This window comes from Gorilla gorilla, chromosome 18 (genome assembly GCF_029281585.2).
Source record: "Gorilla gorilla gorilla isolate KB3781 chromosome 18, NHGRI_mGorGor1-v2.1_pri, whole genome shotgun sequence".
NCBI lineage: Eukaryota > Metazoa > Chordata > Mammalia > Primates > Hominidae > Gorilla > Gorilla gorilla.
The window spans coordinates 20,301,299-20,326,570 of record NC_073242.2 but is presented as its reverse complement, the minus strand read 5'-3'; the positions used below and the strand labels follow the sequence as shown (position 1 = coordinate 20,326,570).

Sequence of the window (25,272 nt, the reverse complement as noted above, 5' to 3'; positions counted from 1 at the left end):
TAGGCAGTCATGACACGATGGTAAGTACTTGTGTATTGAAACATAGAAAAGGTACAGTAGAAATATGTCATTATAATTGTATGGGCCACTCTGTATATGTGGTCCATCACTGACAATGACATCATATTGTGGCACATGACTACAGTGTAGATGTGTTATTGTTATAGACATTAATATTAATGTATAGATATACACAGATAGTGATATAGGTATAAATGTAAATATTGGTATATAGATACAGAAATAGATTTAGAAATGAAGCTTAACATACATACAGAGATAGAGATAGAGATAGACGCAGACATAGACATATAGATATCTGATTTTCAGTCCTCAACACTTGGAGATCAGGTTCTTATATATCTAGATAGATAGATAGATAGATAGATAGATAGATAGATAGATGATAGATAGATAGAAAATAGGTAATAGGTAGATAGATAGATGATAGATAGATAGATAATAGATAGGTAATAGGTAGATAGATAGATAGATAGATAGATAGATAGATAGATAGATAGATAGACAGATAGATAATCAGTGAAAAAGCTGGACATATACCAGTCCTATGGTGTCTTATGTTCAGGTATTCATCCCCATTCCTTCTCTTTAGACCTTAACTCCAAAAGTTAAGGAAATTTTTTTCCTCTGGCTTAACTACTCTATAAGAGCTTCCCTATAAAGTGTGTTAACTAGCAACAGCTCTTATTTCTAAAATACTTGTCCGTGCTGAATGCTTTTTGCAGGATATCGTGCATTTATCACCATGGCTTCAGGCAATAGGTGCTGCCAATATGCCTATGTTTTTATAGGGAGGTTAAATACATTGCCCCAAGTTATGCGGGTGGGAAATGAAAGTGCTGGAATTTGAGCCCGTGTTGTTCGATCTCTAGGGCCATGCTGTTTCAGCTACCACAGTTCTCCACAGCTGGGCACTGTGTTTGGCCCTCTCATGTGATGAAGATTAAATTAGAATCACAAACACATTTGTGAGATGATGCCAAAGTCATTTCTTCTTTATTTGATCAAGAGGAGTACATTGGTTTGCTAGGGCTGCCATGCAAATTACTAATGACTGAGTGATTTAAACAACAGAAATTGATTTTCTCAAAGTTCTGAAGGCTGGAGGTCCAAGATCAGGGTGGTTTTCTCTGAGGTCTTTTTCCTTGGCTATCTTCACATTCACATGGTCTCCCTCTGTGTGTGTCTGTGTCCTAATCTCCTCTGTTTATAAGGACACCAGTCGTATTGGATTACGGCCCACCCTAATAACTCATTTTAACTTAATTACATTTTTAAAGACCCCATCTCCAAATACAGTGGTGTTCTGAAATATTGGGGTTTGTACTTCACCACATACATTCATGGGGGACACAGTTCAAACCATGATAACTGGTTAATGGATTCCCTCACTATATCTCTCCCTTTTGTTTTGGTCTTTAGTCACTTAGTAAGGGGTTGTTTGAACTGTCTTCAGGAAAAATGGTGAGTTTGTATTTTAAGGAAGACCCTGAGGTCATATAGACACCTGCATAGAAAAATCGCAACTAAGTTTGATATTCTCACCCAAACTAAGCTCATGCCTGTGGAAGGAGGTGTGTGTTGGAAAATGTAACAGAGGTGATGGGCTTCTAGAACCAACTTGGCTATAGTATTGTTTGAAATGTTTGTTCCTTGGTGCCGTAAAGAAATAAGACTTGAATGTAAATTTAATTTACTCAGCAAGGCCATTTTTACTTCCTACAGAAATGGTACACTTGCCAGCAGTTTTGCCAGGAGAGTACATAGAACAAAGGAGACAGGGTCATTTATAACCTGACGTATCCACCCTACTGCTGTGTCCGGTTTCCACTGGCTGGAACGGGACCTCACATTCTGTATTTGTCCCGATTGGCTAGCAACTTAGAACTTTTTTAAAGAGGCAAAGGTAGAGGAGAACAAAGGAAAGAGGAAGTAACTCGTGAAATGCTGAGAAAGATTAAAATACTTTTAAATAAGCAAGAGGAACAGGCTATGGCCTAATGCTTGCTTGGACCAGTATAAGAATGCCAGGGCAAATATTTAGGCTAAATTGTGGGAGCTAAGAACATAAAGTACATTGATTTCTTTATTACAGCTAGCAGATATTTAAGAATCTTAGCACAGGACTTTGAATAAATTTTGCTTTTAAGAGAAGTTACTATTTATTCCTAATTAGATGGGGAGGAAAGTCTTTGAAGAGGAACCTCTATTTTACTTTTTACAATATTAAAATTGCATCATGACTTTGGGGAAATTCCTGCCTCTCCTGGGATGTTGGCCTAGGTTAGAGATTTTAAGCTCAAATATACACAGGGGCTGGACAGCTACAATAAGTGGAGAGAAGCAGGCAGGAGGGACAAAATTAAGTGGTAGGAACTGCATCAAACTGGAGAACATCTCATTTAAATAAAGCAGACAATTCTCAGCTCCAGCCACTCGACAACAAGTTGAAATAAAGACCCAGCATCACTGGCCATTACTAGTTCTATTGTCTATTATATGGGTCTGTTGTCAGTATTTTATCATTGTTGAAAGTGAGCAAGAGGGAACTTAAATGTTCATGATGATAAAGTGCTTCAATCTCAAAGCTGTTTGAGAAATAGCTTTCTTCAGTCAACATTTACATGGAAAGAAAGGATCCAGCTTAAGCCATTTTTTCCAATCAAACTTCAAGAAGGATCCTAATAAAGGAGGTTCCTGCTGTCATATTGGCAGCATATTTCAGGATCTGAAGGGGCAATAAGGTTTAATTTTATGTGTCAACTCTGATGCATTGGTATCAGCTGTCCTGAATGCTACTCTAGGGAAGAACTCAATGCCACATCCCAGTCAATTGGAAAGTGCAGTGACATTAGCAGTGAGGACTATGATCTGAATTTTTTTTTTTTTGAGACGAAATTTTGCTCTGTTGCCCAGGCTGGAGTGCAGTGGCATGATCTCGGCTCACTGCAACCTCCAACTCCCAGGTTCAAGTGATCCTCCTGCCTCGGCCTCCCCAGTAGCTGGGACTACAGGCACGCACTTCCATGCCTGGCTAATTTTTCAAATTTTTAGTACAGACAGGGTTTCACCATGTTAGCCAGGATGGTCTCAAACTCCTGACCTCGTGATCCACCTGCCTCAGCCTCCCAAAGGGCTGAGATTATAGGCATGAGCCACTGTGCCTGGCCTAAGCTCTGATTTTTTATCTTGCTGAAATTCATATCTAAGGGGCTTAGGGAGTTATGCCCTACAAACCATAAATTCTCATCAGATGGTTTTATTTAACCATGTATATCGAGACTTACTTTCCAATCAGACTCTGGTATAACAAGAAGAAAATCAAAATGTTTTACCCAAAAGTATATTTCCTTGCCATACCTTGAAATTGCCCTGCAAAGTCTCTTGTAGGAAAAATCCACATTCTATAGAGAACCCCATTTCCTCTTTGTTTTCTTTCCTTCCTTCCCAGATCCAGGAGACAATCAACTAAGAGCCACATACCCTTTTAGGTCTAAGACATATTTTACAACCTGCTCTCTCTCTGACGTCTGGTATCTGAGAGATACCGGTGCACAATAAAACTTGGTCTCCACAAAGCTTTACCTTAACCTGAACATTCCTTGCCATTAATCCCAGGTCTTCAAATAAACTCACCCAATTGTCAGCCACAAAATGTTTAAATTTACCTACAGCCTGGAAGCCCCCACTTTAGGTTTTCCCACCTTTCTGAACCAAGCCAACACAGTTCTTAAATGTATTTAATTAATGTCTCATGCATTCCTAAAGTATATAAAACCAAGCCGTACCCCAACCACCTTGGCCACATAGTCTCAGGATTTCCTGAGGGCTGTGTCACGGGCCAGGTTCACTCATATTTGGCTCAGAATAAATCTCTTCAAATATTTTACAGAGTTTAACTCTTTTTGTCAACAGCAGCATCTGCTCTGAGGATGATGGTGTATATTTTTCAGTATCTTTATAGTCTCAAGTGACAGAAATCCAGTCTCAGGCAAAGGAGAAACTTTTGGCTTACAGAATCCAGAGAATATTAACAAGACAGGGGCAGACATGCAGAGGAACAATTTGAACCAGGGACTTGAATGACTGCAGGATTCTTACTCCACCTCATCTCATTGTTTCTGCACATCAGTTTCATTCTCGCCTGTAGGGGGGCTGTCTCCACATGATAGGAATCATAACCACACACAGCACACAAAATGTGCATTCCACCAGAGGGAGACAGCCTGATATATTTAAATCTGTTTAGAACCACACACACACACACACACACACACACACACATACACACACACACATTGGAGAGGTATTATGATTGGCCCAGCTTAGGTTACAAAGTCATGAGAAATGACTGCTCAACCCTGGACCAATCAACTTTAGTCATGGGATGGGATCATATAAAGATATCACAGCTTCCATGGCAACAACATGATTTGGCTTGGCAGAAAGGGAGGTTTCTAAAGTAAAGACACTATATGGTACAGAACTTTCCAAAAGGCGAGTTGCTCTACCACAAAAGGGATGACCATATGGCTTCCATCCTGGGCTGACATCTTAGCAGGTTGAAGGAGAAGACCCCTAGGAATGCGCACCAAACTCATAATAGTAGCTATAGAACCTCCCCAGCGTTTTCTGCCATGTGGTTCCTCAGCTGGGAAGATAAATCCCCACCAAAATCAATCAGTGGTGCCTTCCAAATTCTGGTGACCTGAAACAAAGCTATAACTCTAGCAATTAACCAAAAACATGCACCCAATTTAGGGAGAAAGTTTTGGATACACAGCCAATCTATTAGCCATCTCTTCCCAAGGCAGGTGGTGACTTAAGAACTCTGTGCCTGGTTTCTGAGGACTGTTTCATCATGCAGTGGCTAATGAGGTTCCGGACCCTCTGGGGCATCCACAAATCCTTCCACAACATCCACCCTGCCCCTTCACAGCTGCGCTGCCTGTCTTTATCAGAATTTGGAGCCCCAAGATGGAATGACTATGAAGTACCGGAGGAATTTAACTTTGCAAGTTATGTACTGGACTACTGGGCTCAAAAGGAGAAGGTAAGAGATCTGCCGTGATGGCAATATAAGAACAAGGGTGGCCTCACTTTCCTTATCTTGCTCCTACTAGGCTGAAATGTACGGAACCAAAATTATTTCTGCCTCAACTTATCAGTGTTGTGGAAGAAGCTTATATTTCAAGGTTCTATTCCCAGCCTGGCCATTTCCTTACTTCATTGAGCCTCGGTGGTTTCATCTATGAAATGAGGAATTAACTCCTTTAAAAACAAGAAAATAGGTAAATGTATCTTTTATTCAATCAGGGTACTATAATTGTGACCAGGTGCAAAGTTCTAGTCACAAGGTCAGCAAATTCGTATTAGTCTGAGTTCTCATCTTCAGTGAATGGGACAATGTGTCTTAACTGGTATTCATGTCATCACACTTGGGCTTGACTTGAGACTGCATGCAGAGGAGGGGATAGACCACCTGAATGTGCACATGAGTGTCTGACACATTTACCTATGTTAGGCCATCCATCTTCCCATGAGGATGGCAAGTCTAATTAGATTCCTCCTTGTCAACTACCTACTTGACTGTGGCTTTAAGGTATGTCAAGAAAAACCAAGCCCTGTGTCTTCCAGAGGTTATGTGTTTCTGCAGAAACCCCAAGTGCTTGGTTTGTCTTCTCACAAGACACAGACCAAGAGAGAAGCAGTAGTGACATTAGGAGTCAGGTAGACAATGGATGGTATTTATAGCCACTAACTCACAGCTGCCAATATGGTAGTGTAAAAAGTCACCCAGCACTGTCTTTGTACAGAAGAGAGAATCCCCCTGAGATGGAATTGGGGAGTTAATATAATTTTTAAGTGTTCCATGAACATGTATTCATGTATCACTATCCAAAGCCTACATGCCTTTATGGCATCTTCCTCCCCACCACCTTCTTTTTCTTTTCTCTGAATTTGCATAGTAACCTCAAGAAAAATAAAACCCTCAGTTACAGAGAGCATTTTTATGTGCCTTGGCAATCACCTTGCATTTAATCATCTAATTAGATGTGTACTGTTATTGTCTCTATTTCCTTAATGAAGAAACTGAGGTTCCAAGGATTTAACGAATATACTGAAATCACATGTCTAATAAGTGGGAGAGCAGGGTTTGGGTCCAGGCTGTCTGATTTCACAATCCATTATTTAACCAGTCTCCCAATCTGATGATGCCAAAATATCTCTGCCTTAAGAGTATAAATTCATTTTTTTCATTGCCCAGACTGGAAATCTGGTTGAGAATTTTTGAAACATGAGATGGGTTGGAGAGGAAGGAAGTAAAAGGAGGAGGTGAATGGGTGAACATTACTATATAAATTTGAGTAATATAAATGCAATTTTGCTTTTCAAAATTAATATTAAACTATAAGCATTTTATTATAAAAACAATTCTAAAAGTTTTTCATTGATTTTATCATATTCAATCACATAGAAGTAGCTTAATTTTTGCAGACAGCATGTAGTTGGATTTTTTTTTTTTTATCCATTCTGCCAATCTATGTCTTTTGACTGGGGAGTTTAGTCCACTTACATTTAAAGTAACTACTGATAGGCAAGGATTTACTATTGCCATTTTGGTAATTGTTTTCTTGATGTCTCATAGCTTTTCTGTCTCTCATTTCCTGTCTTACTGACATCTTTTGTGTTTATTTGAGTTTTTGTAGTGACACACTTTGATTTTCTTCTCATTTCCTTTTGTGTATATTCAATAAATATTTGCCTTGTGGTTACCATGGGAATTAAATATGATATCTTGTAGTTCTAGCAATCTATTTAATACTGATAACAACTTAACTTTAATCACATACAAAAACCCTACTCCCATGACATTATAAGGCCAATAATGAAAATTAAATGTAAAAATCCTTCCCCTTTACAATTCTATCCCAGCCAGCCCCTCCCCACACTTTATGTTATTGATGTCATCAATAACATTTTTGTATATTGCTTAATTAACATTTATTTAACATATATATTGTAAATATATGTTAACATATATTAATATATAATATAATATATTAACATATTAAATATATGTTAATAAGTTAACATATATTTATAATTATTTGTATGATTTATAATACTGTAACAAATAACAAGTGGAGTTACAAACCAAACTTATAATAATATTGATTTTTATATTTGTCCTTGAATTTATATTTATAAGAGAACTTTACATTTTCATATTTGAGTTCCTCTCCAGCATTCTTTTATTTCACCTTGAGGACTTCCTTTAGCATTTCTTGTAGGGGCAAGTCTAGAGATAGTAAACTTTGACTTTTGTTTATCTGGGAATACCCTAATTTCCCCTTTACTTTTGAAGAATCTTTCTGGATGTAAAATTCTTGGTTGGCTTTTTTTTTCTTTAAGCCCTTTAAATATATCATCCACTTCTTTCTGGCCTCAAGGTTTCTACTGAGAAATCCACTGATAATCTTATTGAGAATCTCTTGTACATGAGTTGCTTTTCTCTTGCTGATTTCAGTTTAATTATAATGTGTCTTGATATTGGTCCTCCTTGGATTTATTCTATTGAGGTTTATTGAGCTTCTCATATTTGTATTACCATGCATTGTCTCAAATTTGGGGATCATGGGGCCAATATTTCTTCCAATAACCTCTATGCCCATTTCTTTCTCTTTCTTTTTCTAGAATGCCCAAAATGGGTATATTGGTTGGCTTGATAGTGTCCTATAATTCCCTCAAACTCTGTTTATTTTTCTTCCTTCTTTTTAACTTTTTCTTCTCAGATTCAGTAATTTTAAATGACCTGTCTATGTTTATGGATTTTTTCTTCTACCTATTTGAATCTGCCATTGAACCCCTAGTGAATTTTCAATTTAGTTACCATGTTTATTTAGTTACTATATTTTTCAGCTCCAAATATTGTTTGGTTCTTTTTTTTTTTTTTTTTTGAGACAGAGTTTTGCTTAGTCTCCCAGGCTGGAGCGCAGTGGCACGATCTCAGCTCACTGCAATCTCCACCTCCTGGGTTCAAGCAATTCTCCTGCCTCAGCCTCCTGAGTAGCTGGGATTACAGGTGCGTGCCACTATGCCTGGCTTATCTTTTGTACTTTTAATAGAGATGGGGTTTTGCCGTGTTGGCCAGGCTGGTCTCAAACTCCTGACCTCAAGTGATCCGGTAGCCTCGGCCTCCCAAAGTGCTGGGTTTACAGGCATGAGCCACCGTGCCTGGCCTGGTTCTTTTTTAATATACAATTTCTATCTTTTTGTTGGTATTGTTATTTTGTTCATATACAGTTTTTCTAATTTCCTTTAGGTGTGGATCTGTGGTTTCCTTTAGCTCTTTGAGCCTATTTAAGACAATTGATTTAAAATCTTTGCCTAGTAGCTGAATCCTGTGTTTATTTAGGGTTTGTTTCTGGAGATTTATTTTCCTCCCTTGAATGAGCCATGTTTTCCTGCTCCTTTGTGTGCCTTATGTTTTTATGTTGAAAGTTAGGCATTAGAAAAAAGCAGCCCCCTCTCTCAGTCTTGAAGAGCAGCTGCATGCAGGGGTAGACCTTCACTAATCTTCATAGTGTGAAGGCTTTAGGCCTTCTCAGGCCTTTTCTAGCATTTATCTTTCCTTGGCCTCTGTGTGTGCATCCCGCCCCACCTCGCTAATTTTCCCATATAAATGGCTGTTTTAATTTCTTAATTTCCCTAAAAGTCTCTTCCTTGCTTCTCTTCAGGGCCTTACATGTTTTATTGTATTTCTCTTTCCCCTACGTGCCTGCAGGTCTGATGTTTTCGCACAGCCTGTCACCCACCACTGCTTTCAGAGACCCCCAACATCATATTCAAATTATGCCATGGTTTCTATCTGACCTGCAAGTCAGGCAAGACAGGAGCCAGTCCCTCCACAACCCTTGGACAAGCCAGAACATTGTAAACAAGTTTCACTCCTTTCCTTCAGTCCTGAGAGAAGAGCTGGGAGTTGGGGGGCTTCCTCTTGACTGCACCGCACCACACCAGAAAGAGATGGGGGCAATGGTGACCAAAAAAAAGAAAAAAAAATCACAAAATTTTCTACCATTTTGAGTATGGCTTTTTCATTTTTTTCCTTTTTAAATTTTTAATCATACGTATTTAAGGTGTACAACATGATGTCTTATTGTACATATACTACTGCAGTCATACCAATTAACATGTTAATCACTTTCCGTAGTTAAACTTTTTTTTTTTTTCTTTTTTGAGACAGGGTCTCATTCTGTCTCCCAGGCTGGAATGCAGTGGCACAATCACTGTAGCCTGAAACTGGGCTCAGGCTATCCTCCTGCCTCAGCCTCCCAAGTAGCTGGGACCACAGGTGTGTGCCACCTCGCCCGGCTCTATATTTAGCTTTTATTTATTTATTTTTATTTTACTTTAAGTTCCGGGATACAAGTGCAGAACATGTAGGTTTGTTATGTAGGTATATGCGTGTCATGGTGGTTTTCTGCACCTATCAATTGGTCATCTAGGTTTTAAACCCCGCATGCATTAGCTATTTGTCCTAATGCTCTCCCTCCCATGGCCCCTGACCCCTCAGACTGGCCCCAGTGTGTGTTGTTCCCCTGCCTGTGTAAGTGGGAATTGAGTATGGCTTTTTCATGACTGGGGGCATTTGTTTGGTTTTCTGCAGATCCTTGGCTGGTTTCTAGACCTCCCATGAAGCTATTTCAGTCCATCTGTTGTTTCTGTAGGTAGAATCTTGCTGTTTCTATGAGGCAAAAAAGGGCCTGGAGCTTCCTAGTCTGCTTTGTTACTGCCCTCACCTCTAAGAGTAACTTAATTAAAAAATTTTTTTTCAAAAATTTAGCAATTAAGTAAGCCTCTTTTGTTTCGTTTTATTGTGATAATAGTAATATTTATTGAGCATTTACTATGTGACAGGCACTCTTACATGCTTTATGTAAATAACTTATTTAAACTTTGCTACTTTCTAGGTAATAATTATTGTCAGCATTTTATTGAGGAGAAACTAAGGCACAGAGAGGAATGCACAGTCCATATGGAATTAAGGCAGGCATGTGGTGGAATGGAGTTTTAAATCTTCAATAGGAAGCATAAAGGCTGTTTATGGTCTTATGTGGCTTGAGGCAGGGTGGCTACAGTAGGCCAGAAGTCCCGCTCCACCCCCAAACCTCTCCTGATGCTATAAGTTTTTTTTTTTTTTTTTTTTTTTTTTTTTTTTTTTTGAGACGGAGTCTCACTGTGTCATCCAGGCTGGAGTGCAATGGTGCAATCTTGGCTCACTGCAACCTCTGCCTCCTGGGTTCAAGCAATTCTCCTACCTCAGCCTCCTGAGTAGCTGAGATTACAGGCATGCACCACCATGCCCAGCTAATTTTTAAATTTTTAGTAGAGACAGGGTTTCACCATGTTGGTCAGGCTGGTCTCGAACTCCTGACCTCATGATCAACCTGCCTCTGCCTCCTAAAGTACTGGAATTACAAGCATGAGCCACTGCGCCTGGCTGTATAAATGTTTTAAAATGGGATCTCAGTCCTTAAGCTGTGTTCACATTGGAACGTGACTATGGCTGTGGATTAGTTTACTAAGTGCCCTTTTTCTTTGAAGCAGAAAATAACACATAATATATGGTCTTGACTAGGAGGGCAAGAGAGGTTCAAATCCAGCCTTTTGGTGGGTGAATGGCCAAGGGGATGAAGTAAAGTGGAGCTTCAGAGAGATGGGAGACCTAACCCGCCGTGTAGCCAACGTCTTCACACAGACCTGTGGCCTACAACAGGGAGACCATCTGGCCTTGATGCTGCCTCGAGTTCCTGAGTGGTGGCTGGTGGCTGTGGGCTGCATGCGAACAGGTCAGTGATGAAAGAGGGACCTGGTGGACCTCGGGGCTGTTCTAGAACCAATGAGTCCTGAGATATTAGGTGCTGTGCACCCAGCCTGGCACTGACACAGCTTTGAAGCCTTCGCCCCAGTTTCTGTGCTGGGACCACAAAGCAAGGCTTCCTGCCCTGTGGGAATTATCAGTTTAATTAGAGACAAAACAATTTCTCTTCTCTGTACCTCCTTTCTTCTTCACAGTCTTTGTCTTTCTCATACTCCCTCACAAATTCTCTTATTCTCTCCCTCACACTCTCACATTCATACACTCTCAAGTGCAGTGCCAAACTTTGTCTCATACACACACACACAAACACACATACACTTTCTCTTGCACAGCCTCAGAGAGTCTTACTTTTTTAAAGATTCATCGATTGTTAATGTTTTTCCATATTTGAGCACTCTCTCCCTCTCTCTTTCTCTTCCTTTCTTACTGAATTATTTAAGAATCACTAGTGGGCATTGTGACACCTATGAACACCAGGTAAACACTCATAAACACAAAAGCAGGCATCTGATAAGATCCAAAATATTCCACAGCCTTTTCTGCATGACAGTGACATTTTTGAAGAATGCAAGTTGTATTGTAGAATATACCTCCAAATTTGTATTTCTGACTCTTTCTTTGTGATTATATTCAGATTAGACACGTTAGGCAGGAGAATTGCAAGGACAAAGTTGTGTCTTCCTCTGTGCATCACATCAGGGGGTATATTCTGAAGTCAGTTTGTTCCCTCTTCAGTTATACTGTTTTATCACTTGAGCAAGGTGGTTTTCACAGAAAACCTTTATCCTTTACAAAGGCACAATTTTTCCTGGTAATTAATAAATAATTCATTGTGTGATCCTTAAGCGATTGTGTGAATATTCCTATTCCCTAACACTCTTTCACATTATGGTTTGAGTACCTAGTGATGATTCTTTACCGAATTGAATATTACCATGTTGGTTTTACATGGAAATTTTCTATTTCTGTCAGTTTCATTTATTAGTTAGAATTCTTATGTAGAGATTTCCCTTCCCCTTTTGATGACTTATTTTTTGTGTATATAGATTAGAATCAGTGACTCACAGATTCTTTTTTGAATCACTTCTCTCATTTTATCATGTGTACAGCACTCTGCCATACTCTTGATCATGTTTTCTCTCTCTCCGTCTCATATTCTCTCACAAATAAAATATGTGATTCATTCAGCCAGATCATGTGAAATCAAGAAGTAATAAAACTGGTGGAAGGAGTATAGAGATGAAAAGCCATGTCATCTGTAGACCTATAAGATGGTCCATGGGAAATCTAAGACTTGGCCTGGGTGGTGGCTTAGGCCTATAATACCAGCACTTTGGGAGGCTGAGGTGGGTGGATCCTGAGGTCAGGAGATCGAGACCATCCTGGCCAACATGGTGAAACCCCATCTCTACTAAAATACAAAAAGAAAGAAAGAAAGAAAGAAAGAAAGAAAGAAAGAAAGAAAGAAAGAAAGAAAGGGAGAGAAAGAAAGAAAGAATTAGCCAGGTGTGGTGGCAAGACTCTCAAAAATAAAAAAAGACTTGAGCTGAGCCCTCTGGGCTAAGAAGAATTAAAGAGGATTAGAAACAAAGGAAGGACATTCCAAGCATGGGGTGAGGCATGGCCATTTTGAAATAGAAAATAAGGTGTAGGGGAGAAAGATGGAAAGAAAGCAGCATCTTCAAAGTCAGGACGAGAAGTGTGGTGTTTTCCTGGAGAGAGGGTACAGGTGTTAGTGCAGAGAAGAAATGTAGGGAGGCCAGGCATGGTGGCTCACAGCTGTAATCTCAGCACTTTGGGAGGCTAAGGCAGACAGACCACTTGTGGTCAGAAGTCCAAGACCATCCTGGCCAACCTGGTGAAAACCTATCTCTACTACAAATAATAATAATAATAATAAAATAGCTGGGCGTGGTGGTGGACACCTTTAATCCCAGCTACTGGAGAGGCTGAGACAGGACAATTGCTTGAACCCAGGAGGCTGAGGTTGCAGTGAGCTCAGATCACACCACTGCACTCCAGCCTGGGTGACAGGGGCAGACTCCACCTTAAAAAAAAAAAAAAAGAAAAAAAAGAAAAAAAAGAAATTCAGAGGAAAAAAAGTCAATGTTTATGGAACTAAGCAAATAATAATATGGAAGATGGGTAGCAGGAAGATTCAAAACTGGTGGAGGGATGAGAATCCAGAAGGAAACACAAAGCCTTGAGCTCACTGTTGGCAATGGAGATAGAAGGGAATGCAAAAAACTCAAAGGACAATGTGGTGAAATACAGAATGAAGGAAAGAGGGGACATTCAAGATGACATCCAAGGAATGACAGAAAGGGGAAAAAGAAGGGAAAGATGGGGGAGAGATGCAGCTATTCTTGATGTCAGAGACACTGTTCTGTTTACATCTATACTTCCAGATCCTGTGTAAACGTGTGTAAAGCAGTGTCCACCCATTTTTTGGCTAGATCCATTTACAGTAGAAAAGATTAGGGCAGGGCTTACAAATTTTAGTGCAAAAGAATCACTTGGAAAACTTGTTAAGATGCAGATTCTGATTCTGTAGGTTTGAAACAGGGTGTGAGATTCTGCATCCTGGATAGTGCTGCTGCTGTTGTTCTGTGGCCCGTGCTTTACATAACAAGAAGTTAGGGTATTTCGATGCAGACAAGCCAAGTCTAAAGCCCATGGTTGTGAAAAAGAAACCAAAACAATCAGTTCCTTTCTCATCCCCAGGGATCATCTTCATTCCTGCGACCATCCTGTTGAAGGCCAAAGACATTCTCTATTGACTACAGTTGTCTAAAGCCAAGGGCATTGTGACCATAGATGCCCTTGCCTCAGAGGTGGACTCCATAGCTTCTCAGTGCCCCTCTCTGAAAACCAAGCTCCTGGTGTCTGATCACAGCCGTGAAGGGTGGCTGGACTTCCGATCGCTGGTTAAGTGAGTCTCTGGTCTGATGAATATGATCTCTGAGTATAGTTGTTGCGGGATAATTTAGGAATCAGAGAGACCAGTGGGGTTGAGGAGGATGTATTTATTATTTAGGTGCACCAGCCCAGTCAGATTAACATCCAAAGGACTGAGCCCTGAACAAAGAGTCAGGTTACCTTTTAAGCATTTCATGGGGTGAGAGGGGAGATCTGTGCAGGGGGAAGTATACTACAGAAGCGAGAAACAAAGACAGTTATTCAATTGAGACATGTATTACATCATTTCTTACTTTTCAAGGAAAAACATGTTTTACAACTTGCGTTTATCTGTCTAGTGACCATGCAGCTGTGCAGCTGGAGAAACAGGGTCTTCACAATGCCTGGGAAAGGGAGAGATAAGGCTCACTAGCTACAGATGGAAAAACAGGCAGTGAATTTTTAAAGGACTCTACCTCTTTCTCTTCCTCAGGAGGAATTGGGTTTCCCTACATACAATTGAGTTTTTGCTTATGCATTCTTTAATTTCTTTTAATTCCTGTTCCATTTCCCCCCTTTGTTGCTTTTTATAACAAAGGTGTTAATACAAAGCACCACTATTTGCCACCTCTTCACAGAGCTGAGCTTCTTCTACTGGCAGTGGCTGATATTTGGTTAATGCCATCAACTGTGCAGTAGTGTGTTGAGTTATTACTGCCTCTATAGTTGACTGAATGCTCCTAATAAACAGGGGTAAAAGGTAAGGGAGGATGAGGCAGATGCCAAGAATAAACAAAACCCACCACTGAGGGTTTTGAATCCTCCAAAGGTTGAGAACCATCCTCCAAACAAAGAATCCAGGGACCATTAGGACCAAGTCTGAATTGGAACATGGGCCAACTTGTGCATTCTAGCTCTGATTTCCATGACAACCTGGCCATTATTAGCAATTTCTAGGCAACAGTTGGTTAAATTAAATTTTCCACATACTCTTCCTTCAGAGGCTAAGTGATAATCTAATGCCAATCTATTTCAATATATAGCATTTCTCACTTGTGTTGCTTGTATTGCCAATAAATCTAGTGCCCTTGACGTTTCATTGGTTATAATTTCAAAGACTGCCTGCAACCTTATGATGCAGTTGAGCATATAGATTGGGGTGTGGTAACCCCATGACCCATCTTGCACCCAGGTAGCTGGCCAATAATATTTAATTATTCTTTCAGGAGGCCATTCATTATCTTTCCAGTCTCCTATGTCCACATCCTTTTTGACATTTGTGTCTATTTTTGTGATTATGCTCTTCTAGTTCTTCTTTTATTTTCATCATCAACTGGATACCATAAGAGTTCCCCTTGCTTTAGGAGAATTAGAAAGAAGGATGGCTTGATTGTTCCTACACACATACTCCTGTCCATTTAGCTGGCAGTTGCCAATATGCCCATGCTCCACAGATCCAATATAGGCCAGAGGGTGCTTTCGAAGCATTTGGAACCTCTAGCTGATGCCAAGTGTGGCTTAGGGTAGAGAATGGAGATAAGGGATTTGGATCTGGTAAGTAGGAGTAATTCTGGGTGCTTCTCCATAGAGTTTTGTTTTTAGTCTCATCATAATACTGTTGCCTAGGCAGGTTATTTCTCCTACTGCCTCTGTGAAAGCCTTTCCCCAACGGGCGATACGGTACTTTCCAATTATGGAGGTTTTTAACAACCAAACACTGGCTGAGGCTGTTGGTTCACTGGCAGGGTTAAGCGAAGTGAAGTTATCTTGTGGCATTAATTCCTTTGCCTCCCATGGCCACTGGTTCCCCATATTAGTTCCTCCACGTACATAGCATGAGGAAATTCCTAAGCTGCCAGCTATGTTTTCAGCTAGTTGAGCAAATAAGTTTTTGGTTGGTGGGGGAAGCTCAGGCACTGGCTTATCCAAATGCTTATAGAATGATTATGGACCCAGAATTGCGGGGTTGGATGCATTTGGGTCCTTTTAGTCTTTTTGACAATTAGTAGTGGAACTCCAAGGCCTGCTCCTAGTCTATCAAGTCATTATAGTGCTGTCTGTCCTGTAGACCAGAAAGGTATCTCTGGCTTTAAGATAGTAAAATTTAAAGGATTGCATGTTCTTGTCTTACAATTTGGTTTGGTTGACATACTACTTAGCAGAGCACTCCTTCCTGAATATAAATATTGGAGTTGTGTTAGTGTGGACCACTGAATGTTACAGTCTGGGCATCGGATTTGTGGTTCTTTGTACAGATGCTTAGGGCTGCTCCTGCTAAGCCTCTCTTGTGTTACACCATTGCAGACTGCTTCTGTTTTTTTTAGGATTGTGAACATATGCAGCATAGCAGGCATCAAAGTACAAGGAAATAGGCCCTTTACAGGAGGGAGGGGCTTCTTTTGTTCGAGCTATAACTCTCCTTCTTTTTCTCCCTCCGATTTAATATGTATTTCAAACCAGAATTCATAGGGTAAGAGCTTAGGGTCATAACATGCATATAGCTGGTTATTTCCTGGGTCACAGACCGAATAGGTGGTCTGGTTGTATGTGCAGGTTCCTAACTTGGTTCCTGTACTGTAGGTATGGTACAGTAGAGTTTTAACTATGGTATTCCTTACCCAGGTAGTATGTACACAGTGTGGGCATCCTTCTAGAGATTTCTCCCCTTCTAGTATAGGCAGAAATGGTAACAACATTAGTGTATGTAATAGAAACATGCTTACACTACACATAGGCATGGCAAACCTTCCTCTGGGCATGGACATTTGCAGCATTTGCAGTAATAATGTAACAACAGAACAATTATAACTAGGCTTATAAATTTTATCTACATTTACTTATCTAGAGATGGTCCTCTTAGCTTCGGCTGTGTGTAGACTAGTCAGCTTCCAGGATGTGACTAGAGCAGAGCTTGCAAGATCTTCAAGCTTCAGCCATGTGTAGACTGACCAGCCTCCAGTGTGGTCAGAGCAGGGCATTTGTCCTTCTTACTGGTGGTTGGGATTCGCCGTAGGTCTATTCGGGTGGGGCGATCAGGGTCTTGTTGGTTAATCCACTGGTCATAGTCGGGAGTCACTGCTGCCGCTAGTTTCAGCCAGCTATGGTGAATCCAAGGTGTGACACCTGCAACTTTAACAGCAGTAGAAGTAGACATGATTACAATATGAGGCCTATCCTGTATGGGTCCTAGAGTGGTTGGATTCCATTTTTTAACTTAAACAAAATCCTTAGGTTTGAAAGGGTGTACTGGGTCTGTTAGACTTATAGGCATTTTTCTATACCTAGCCATGCATTTTTGCATGGCCATACTTAAAGTCTGCATTTGCCTTCTTAAAGTTAGTTCTTCTAGTTTACAGATGATGGGGGGTGGCCGGCTGAACAAAATCTCAGAGGGCGAATACCCAGTTTGCTTGGTGGAGGTGCACCTGACTTGGAGGAGGACCATGGGCAAGACCTGATCCTACCTTTGATGAGTTTCTTGACACAATTTCTTCAGCAGTTGTTTTAGTGTCTGGTTCATGCTCTTCACTTTACCTGAGCTCTGCAGTCTGTAGGCTATATGTTATTTCCATTTTATTTTTAATAGTCAAGTTAAGTCCTGAACTATTTCAGCCACAAATGTTGGTCCATTGTGAGATCTCAGAGTTAGAGGCATTCCAAATCTGGGAATAATGTCTTTTAACAACACTTTGGTCACCTCTAGTTCCTTCTCTGTCCCGGTGAGGAAGGCCTTGACTTATCCTGAAAAGGTGTAAATGAACACCAACATGTACTGATAGCCCCCATCACAGGGTAATTCGGTGAAGTTCATAAGCAGTTTTTCACACGGCATGGCTTCTGTTTCCTGAGCTCCTGGGGGCAGAGTAAGCCCTTGTCATGGATTGTTCTGAACACAAGTTAAATATTGTTCATTTACAAATGGCTTGAGTAATAGCAGTGAGCCATGGCACATAGAAATGATGCCTTAATAATGTCTTTAGTGCTGTTTTTTTGTGTGTTTTTTTTCAGGTCAGTTCCTTGGTGGAACTGTTTTACAAATCTGGGGGCCACCGTTTCAGGGATGGCTAGCCTCCCACTGGAAAATTTTTACTATCCTTCTTCAATGTAGTTGATATTTTCCTGGGCAAAACAAGCCCTTTCATTTGGAGTGTAGCTTGGGATCTACAGGAGGGGAATCTCTGGGAGGAGAGGTATAGCTAAGGCTTCTTCTTTAGAAGGTGGGGTTGTCCTGCTTTGCCTCTTTGTCTCATTTATTTATTTATTTATTTATTTATTTATTTATTTATTTATTTATTTTAGCCTTTAGTATTCTTCCTTTATGGTGCCCCTTGCAGTGCATCTCTGCCACAACTTTTAAGGCCTATACAGCATTTAAGAGCTGTAGAATTTCTTCCTTGTACTTTATTTCTTTACTTTCAGCAGTTAAAAGCCTTTTTTTTCTTTGTAAATAGCCTCATGAACATGGAAAGTGTCAGAAGCATATTTGGAATCTGTGCAAATATTTGTCTTTTGGTCTTTTGCTAGCCAGAGAGCTCTTGTCAGAGCTATTAGCTCTGCTTTCTAAGCAGAAGTTTCTGTAGGCAAAGACTGCACCTCTACTACTGAGTCCAAAGTCACCACTGCATACCCAGCTCAGCAGATTCCCTTTCGTATGAAACTGCTTCCATCAGTAAAATATTCTATGTCTGGGTCCCCAAGGGGCCTATCTGTCAAATCTCTCTGGCTTGAGAACACTTCATCTATCACGTTTACACAGCAATGAAGGGGGTCTCCTGGTACTGACTTGATGAGGAGCAAGGTAGCCGGGTTTAGGGTATTCACAGTCTCTAAAATTAGTTTGTTAGCTTATTGAGCCAGTAGGGCAATGGCAGCTATTGCTTTAAAACAAGGAGGCCAGTGAAGTGCCACAGAATCTAATTGCCTGGATAAGTATGTCACTGGGTGATGCCATGACCTTATGGCTTGAGTTAGAACCTTCATGGCCTCCCTTTCACTTATGGACATACAAGAAGATAAGTTTAGTTAGTTAGATCTGGCAGTCCTAAAGCTGGGGCCTGAGTCAAGGCTTTTTTTTTTTTAAATTTCTTTAAAAGTCTTCTCCTGGTTAGCCTCCTAGAGGAGGGGCTCTTTCTTTCCTTCTCTTTGTGGCTTAGCCATAAGCTAGAAATTTGGGATCTAAATGCAGCAGAACATTGCTGCCCTTAGGAACTCTCTTATTTGACACCAGGTGGTTGGAGTAGGAAGTGTACAAACAGATTGCTTTTGTTTACTACTAAGCCATCTTTCCTCTTGGCTTATATAAAGGCTTAAATACTGGAGACTTTTAGAGCAGATTTGAGCTTTTTTCTGACACTTTATGTCCTGCCTTTCACAGCAGGTGCAGGGAGTCTTGGGTTTCTCCTGGGTGCAGTAGCCCTTGGCTGGAGGGTTTTTTTTTATACCATGGCCTTGACCATTCTCCTTATTTTATTTATTTATTTTTTGGGGCATTTATTCTTCTAGTGTCATTTACTTTTGCACCGTGCACATTAATCTCTCTCTAGCCTTGGCCAGCTTTCAAACTCCTGTCCAAACCAGCCTTTTCCATGACTGTGTTCACGCCCACGTCCATGCCTCCTTGCAAAGCCAGCTTCTCTTCCCATAAGGGCTGCTGCTAGTAAATTAGCCTTTGTTAAGCCTCTGATCAGCTTTCTTCTCTGCCTCCTGAACTCAGTTAATGTACACCTTGTAACCACTTTAATAAGCTGAGTTGCATTCACGCCTACGGAGCTTCTAACTTCTGCAATTTGTGCCTGATATCTCCTTGGGCCTGCCTTACAAATGCTGTGTCCACCATGCACTGATTTTCAGCAGCCTTAGGGTTAAACAGAGTGTACAACCAAAATGCCTCAGAAAGTCTTTCTTAAAACTGGCTGGTGCTTTTATCTGCACCCTGGAGCACCTCTGAGATTTTTTATATTGGTTGCCTTTTTCTTTTACCAGCCTTTAGCCTTTGCAGAAGGGCTTCTTGGCACTTTTGTAGGTGCCGAAGCTGGACTGCATCATCTGGGTCCTAGTGGGTGTCCCCTTGTCCTCTTAAGAGGCGTAAGCATAACTTGGGCATGACCAGACCTGAGACACCCTCCCTGACTTTTCCAGCCTTTCACTTTAACTTCCTGGAGCTCTAATTTCTCCTTCTCAGGTGAGACTGGGAGCCTGTATCTCTTTGAACTTAATTCCTTAGGGGCAGTTAGCCTTGGTAAAGGGAGGTAGGTTGGAATGTAGGGAGGAGGGGTCTCTATGCCCTCCTGTGGTTCTTGCAAAACTGGTTTTCTCTTTCCTGAGACTTTTCTTTTGTCTCCATAGTTGCCGGGGCAGCTGATTTTTACTTTTACTTTTGGCTTTCACTTTTCACTTTTGGTGCTACAAGCCTCTGTGACTTTACCTTTAACTCCGTAGCTGCCAGCGCAGCTGGTTTCTCTGGGTGTGAGCTGTGAACGTTCTACAATAAACTGCTAGGCAGGGCTGCATTCATTTAGCCATGAATCAATATAAAGACTAGGTCTGAATGCCCTGGCTGTCTTCCAGGGCTAGTCACTACCTTAAAACACACAGCCAATTTACCTATAGTGCCATTGGTCAGCCATCCAACACTAAAAGAGGGCTATTCTAATTCACAGTATGTCCTTAACTTTTGAACATCCAGTTTCATCCCATAATCAGCTCTAAATCCTTTTTAAAAATTCTTTATCATGCACTCCAAAAGGAGTTGGTTTCCATGCTTTTCCTCCCATTTCCTCCCTTGAGGTGCACTTTCACTCTAAGGTCCACCAGACTGGGTCCTATTACAGGAGTTTCAGACGCTGCTTAACCAGGAATGTGCCTTTCCCTGCCACAGACTGCTGCAGCTGTGAAGCTCAACCTATCAGCCATATGCAACATCCTAGGACTGATTTCCCCCACACTGGCCTGGGAGCACACAGCCTGCGCTAAGGGATCTGTGCCTCCCCACATTACTCCCTGCATTGGCCTCTCCTGAGACCGTCTCTTTCACACACTTTCACACACCTCCCTTGCCTCAGGACTCCTCATCGGACAAAACAACCCTCTCTCGTGTCCCGGGTGAGCCTAGTTAGATTCCCACATTCACACACATACACACACCACTCCTACCCCAGGACTCTTCATCAGAGGAAACGAACCTCTCTGGTGTCCTGGGTAGGTCCGCACACACCCACACACTCCCAGTTGGGGTGGCAAGCCACTCTTACCATCCTGCCAGCAAACTCTTCCTTGCTGTGCTTGCCGCTGTATCGGCCCATTTTCTCCACCAGTGAACCACTTTCACTTTGTTAGGGGGACACGAGGTTCATCCAAATTGGCGGGCCACTCCTGCCACCCCCAGCCACTCTGGGTTGGATGAGTGGTTGGTCCCTGGGAGGTGATCAAGCTCACCTTCATCCCTATGGGATGGGCTTTCCTACCTTGGGCCCTTTCTCCTTACCGCGGTTCCTGAAGTGCTGGTATCATCCTGCAGCCCCATCTCAGGTTCAGTTGCACTGCTGGGCAGGATGGGGGGAGAGCCAGTCTCCATCCGGGTGAAACTCCCCCATGGCATGCCTTGGATGCCAGGTCTTCCACAGCCCCAGGGCGCTAGTCCCATGGGCAAAGGAGACAGTAAAATTGTTATGAAATGTTTGGGGATGATTTAGGAATCAGAGAGACCGATGGGGTTGAGGAGGATATATGTATTATTTAGGTGCACCAGCCAACCCAGTCAGATTAATATCCAAAGGACTGAGCCCAGAACAAAGAGTCAGGTTACCTTTTAAGCATTTTGGGGGTGGAGAGGGGGGAGGGAGAGATCTGTTCAGGGGGAAGCATATTACAGAAGTGAGAAACAAAGACAGTTATTCAATTGAGACATGCATTACATCATTTACTTTTCAAGGAAAAACATGTTTTGCAACTTGGGTTTATCTGTCTAGTGACCTTGCAGCTGCACAGCTAGAGAAACAGGGTCTTCACAATGCCTGGGAAAGGGAGAGATAAGGCTCACTAGCCACAGACAGAGAAACAGGCAGAGAAACAGGAGAAAAAGGACTCCACCTCTTTCTCTTCCTCTGGGGCAACTGGGTTTTCTTACATACAACTGAGGTTTTGCTTACACATTCTTTAATTTCTTTTAATTCCTGTTCCACAGGTAGAAGAATGCCATTCACTCCCAAGTGGTGAGAGACAAGCAGCCAGTGGTAGGAAGGTCATCAAGTCAGTTGTCAGAAACCTCATTTATGTCACTGTTTTGCTATGTGACCCTGACCTAGTTCCTTGCCCTCTCTTGATCTCAGTTGCTTTATCTGTAAAATTTCACATTTTTCAGCAAGTCAACCTTCCATGTTCCTCTCATTAAAATATACTCACCCCTGGGACTGTGCAAAGGAGATTTGTAAAGTCAGGGGGTTATTGTGTTACATATTCCTTGTAGGCAGGAAACCTAAAGTCTTATTTTTCTATTAAAAATATATGAAGTAGTTGAATGAAAGGTTAAAATGAATTTTTAAGGTAAAACTTAAGACCCCAAGAAAAATGGAATTGCCAACTATGGCTTACAGGTAGCTTTGGGAGCAAACTCTTTCCATCTCCCAGGGACTGGGTGCCTTCAGAGACACCTGGGGGCAAAGTGAAGGAAGGCTGGAGATAAGAAAGGCCCCTTCTGCCTCCAAAACTCTGATTCTGTAAGCCTTCGGTCATGGCTCACGTTATACACACAAACCATGCTGGGTTTGTTTTCTTGGAGTAATACTTGAGTTTTTAAAGCTCTTTATTTCAACCCCAAAAGGCAAACATTACAGCAAAGTCACATCTTATGCTGTAGTCTAATGTCAGAGAATTTAATTAAAACAGAGTACTCTTGAAAAATCCCTCGAATTTCCCAAAGTCAGTATGATACCATTTCACAGCAAGACCAGCAGACCTAGTGTTTCCTCTCGTGTTGGGATTATTTGCAGTTGCTTTGAACACCATAGAAGCCTTGCATTTACAATTGTAGTAGGCCCAAGGCCCTCTCAGTCCAGGGGAAGCTCCTGAGAAACAAGAGAGACTGAGGGAACCACAGATCTTATCTGCCATCTCAAGCTCATGCTAGGGCAGAGGTACATTGATCGCAGTAATTTTATATATAATATATATATAATATGTAAATTTATATATAATTTATATATAAGTATATATATCATATAATTATATGTATATATGACATGTAAGTATATATATTATATATGACATATAAGTATATATTTTATATATTTATGTATAATTTTATATATAAATTTTGTATATGAGATATAATATATAAATGTTTTTATATATTTATATATAATATGTTTTATATATATTTATATTTATATTTATTATATATTATATATTTATATTTATATATTATATTACATATATTATATATTTATATTTTTATATATTATATAATATATATTATATATTATACATATTTTGTACATAATTTATATATAAGCATAATTTATATATAAGCATAAATATTATATATAACTTACATATACTTACATATACATGTATATGTATATATATTTATATATACTTATATATAAATTATATACAATATATACTATATAATATATTATATATACTTATATATAAATTATATATCCTATAATTATATTTATATATGACATGTTAGTATATATTATATATGACATAAAAGTATATATTTTATATATTTATATATAATTTTATATATAAATTTAATATATGATATATAATATATAAATATGTTTTTTAATATATATATATACATTTTTTTTTTTTTTTTGAGATGGAGTTTTGCTCTGTCACCCAGGCTGGAGTGTAGTGGTGTGATCTCGGCTCACTGCAAGCTCGGCCTCCCAGGTTCACAACTAATCTGGCTCAGCCTCCTGAGTAGCTGGGACTATAAGCGCCCACCAGCGTGCCCAACTAAATATACTTTTTTTACTCTCCCCCTTTCTCTCTTTCTCTTCCCCACCCCTCATCACCAAGGTCACAGAGTTTAATTTTAAAAAACAAGCTTAGCAGTCTGGTTAAGGGCACAGACTAGGATGCAGACTGAGTTTGAATCCTGGCTCTGCCATTTGCTAGCTGTATATTACCAAGCAAATTACCTAACCTCTCTGAGTTTCAGTTTCCTCACCTGCAAAATGGGCATGATTAGAGTAGTACTCATCTCCTAGGGTTGCTCTGAGTACTGAATGGTTCATATTTGTAAATCATTGAGAGCATTGCCTGGAACATAGCAAGTGCTATTTAAATGTTCATTAAATTACTTAATGAATTCATTAAATTACTTAAGATTCATTACTTAAATTACTTAAGATTAAATTCTTAAGATTCATTGTATTTTACTAATTTTTCAAATAAAAAAATGCTGGTCCACATGTCCGAATCACCCATCAAGTCAGTGTGATGCCTAACTCCGGGAGAGCCAGTTTTCCTCTAGTGTTGCAAACTCCCAGTTTCCTGTCCATGCCTTATGTTTCTTTTGCATTCCCAGAAGATGAAGAAACAGCAATCATGACTTTTTTCCTTTTGTCTTGAACCCCTTTGCAGATCAGCATCCCCAGAACACACCTGTATTAAGTCAAAGACCTTGGACCCAATGGTCATCTTCTTCACCAGTGGGACCACAGGCTTCCCCAAGATGGCAAAACACTCCCATGGGTTGGCCTTACAACCCTCCTTCCCAGGAAGGTAGGAAAGAGGGCACCGACATAGAGGCTGGATCCAGATGTGGGCAAAGTTTGTGTGTGTGTGTGTGTGTGTGTGTCTTGGGAAAGGAACTGGAAGTAGAAGTGACTACATACTCCTTTTCTCTTCCACTCTCTTTTGTTCAGACCTCTCAGGGTCTGAGAGGTGAAGGCTGGGAATCCTAAATGTTTGCTGACAGAGGCCTGAGAGTGACAAAGGAGGCACATTTAGGTTTTACCAGAGCATCTTCATAGGAGATGTGAAGGAAATGTGGGTAGAGACAGTAGACATTCCAGAAGCCACACACATGACAAGCCTGACAGTGGTTCCATAATTTTGTAGGGAAAGACAGAATATTCTAGCAGGGTGACCTGAGATGACAGAGCCTCACCTCTCCCCTATTATGGGCAAATCAGACTTAGGGTTCCTCAATTATTCACTTCTAGGGAAGAAAATATCTGGAACCAAGCTATGCCAAGCCATCACCCCTAAGAGGGCAAAGCTCTATCCTTGGATTAATTATTTAATCACCTGCAAATCAAACCTCTCCTCTACGCCTTCTCATCTCCAACTAGTAATATTCAGAATGGACCAAATTCTTTATATTTTTTAATGTATTAACATATTAAACAGAATATGGAGCACAGATGTCTTTTTGTATTAACCTGAAGAGGGGCAGTGAGTATTTACACTAATGATGACAGTTGAGTAGCAAAACCCAGGGAGGAATG

At 40.6% G+C, this 25,272-nt stretch overlaps 1 protein-coding gene and 1 long non-coding RNA gene across 2 annotated transcripts in view; one reads left to right on the top strand and one right to left on the bottom strand.

Moving 5' to 3' along the window:
* Positions 1 to 25,272, top strand: part of ACSM1 (acyl-CoA synthetase medium chain family member 1) — a 68,344-nt gene that overhangs the window by 2,048 nt on the left and 41,024 nt on the right. Inside the window, 4 exon segments of the mRNA XM_019011934.4 lie at positions 4,832 to 5,074; positions 10,667 to 10,877; positions 13,634 to 13,841; positions 24,404 to 24,544. Coding sequence (XP_018867479.2) covers positions 4,883 to 5,074; positions 10,667 to 10,877; positions 13,634 to 13,841; positions 24,404 to 24,544 — 752 coding nt within the window. The 5' untranslated portion in view covers positions 4,832 to 4,882.
* Positions 13,921 to 21,844, bottom strand: LOC109023666 (uncharacterized). The gene is made up of 2 exons (XR_002003113.4): positions 21,291 to 21,844; positions 13,921 to 16,936 (listed from the first exon to the last, which is right to left on the bottom strand). It is a non-coding gene; the product is annotated as an uncharacterized lncRNA (long non-coding RNA).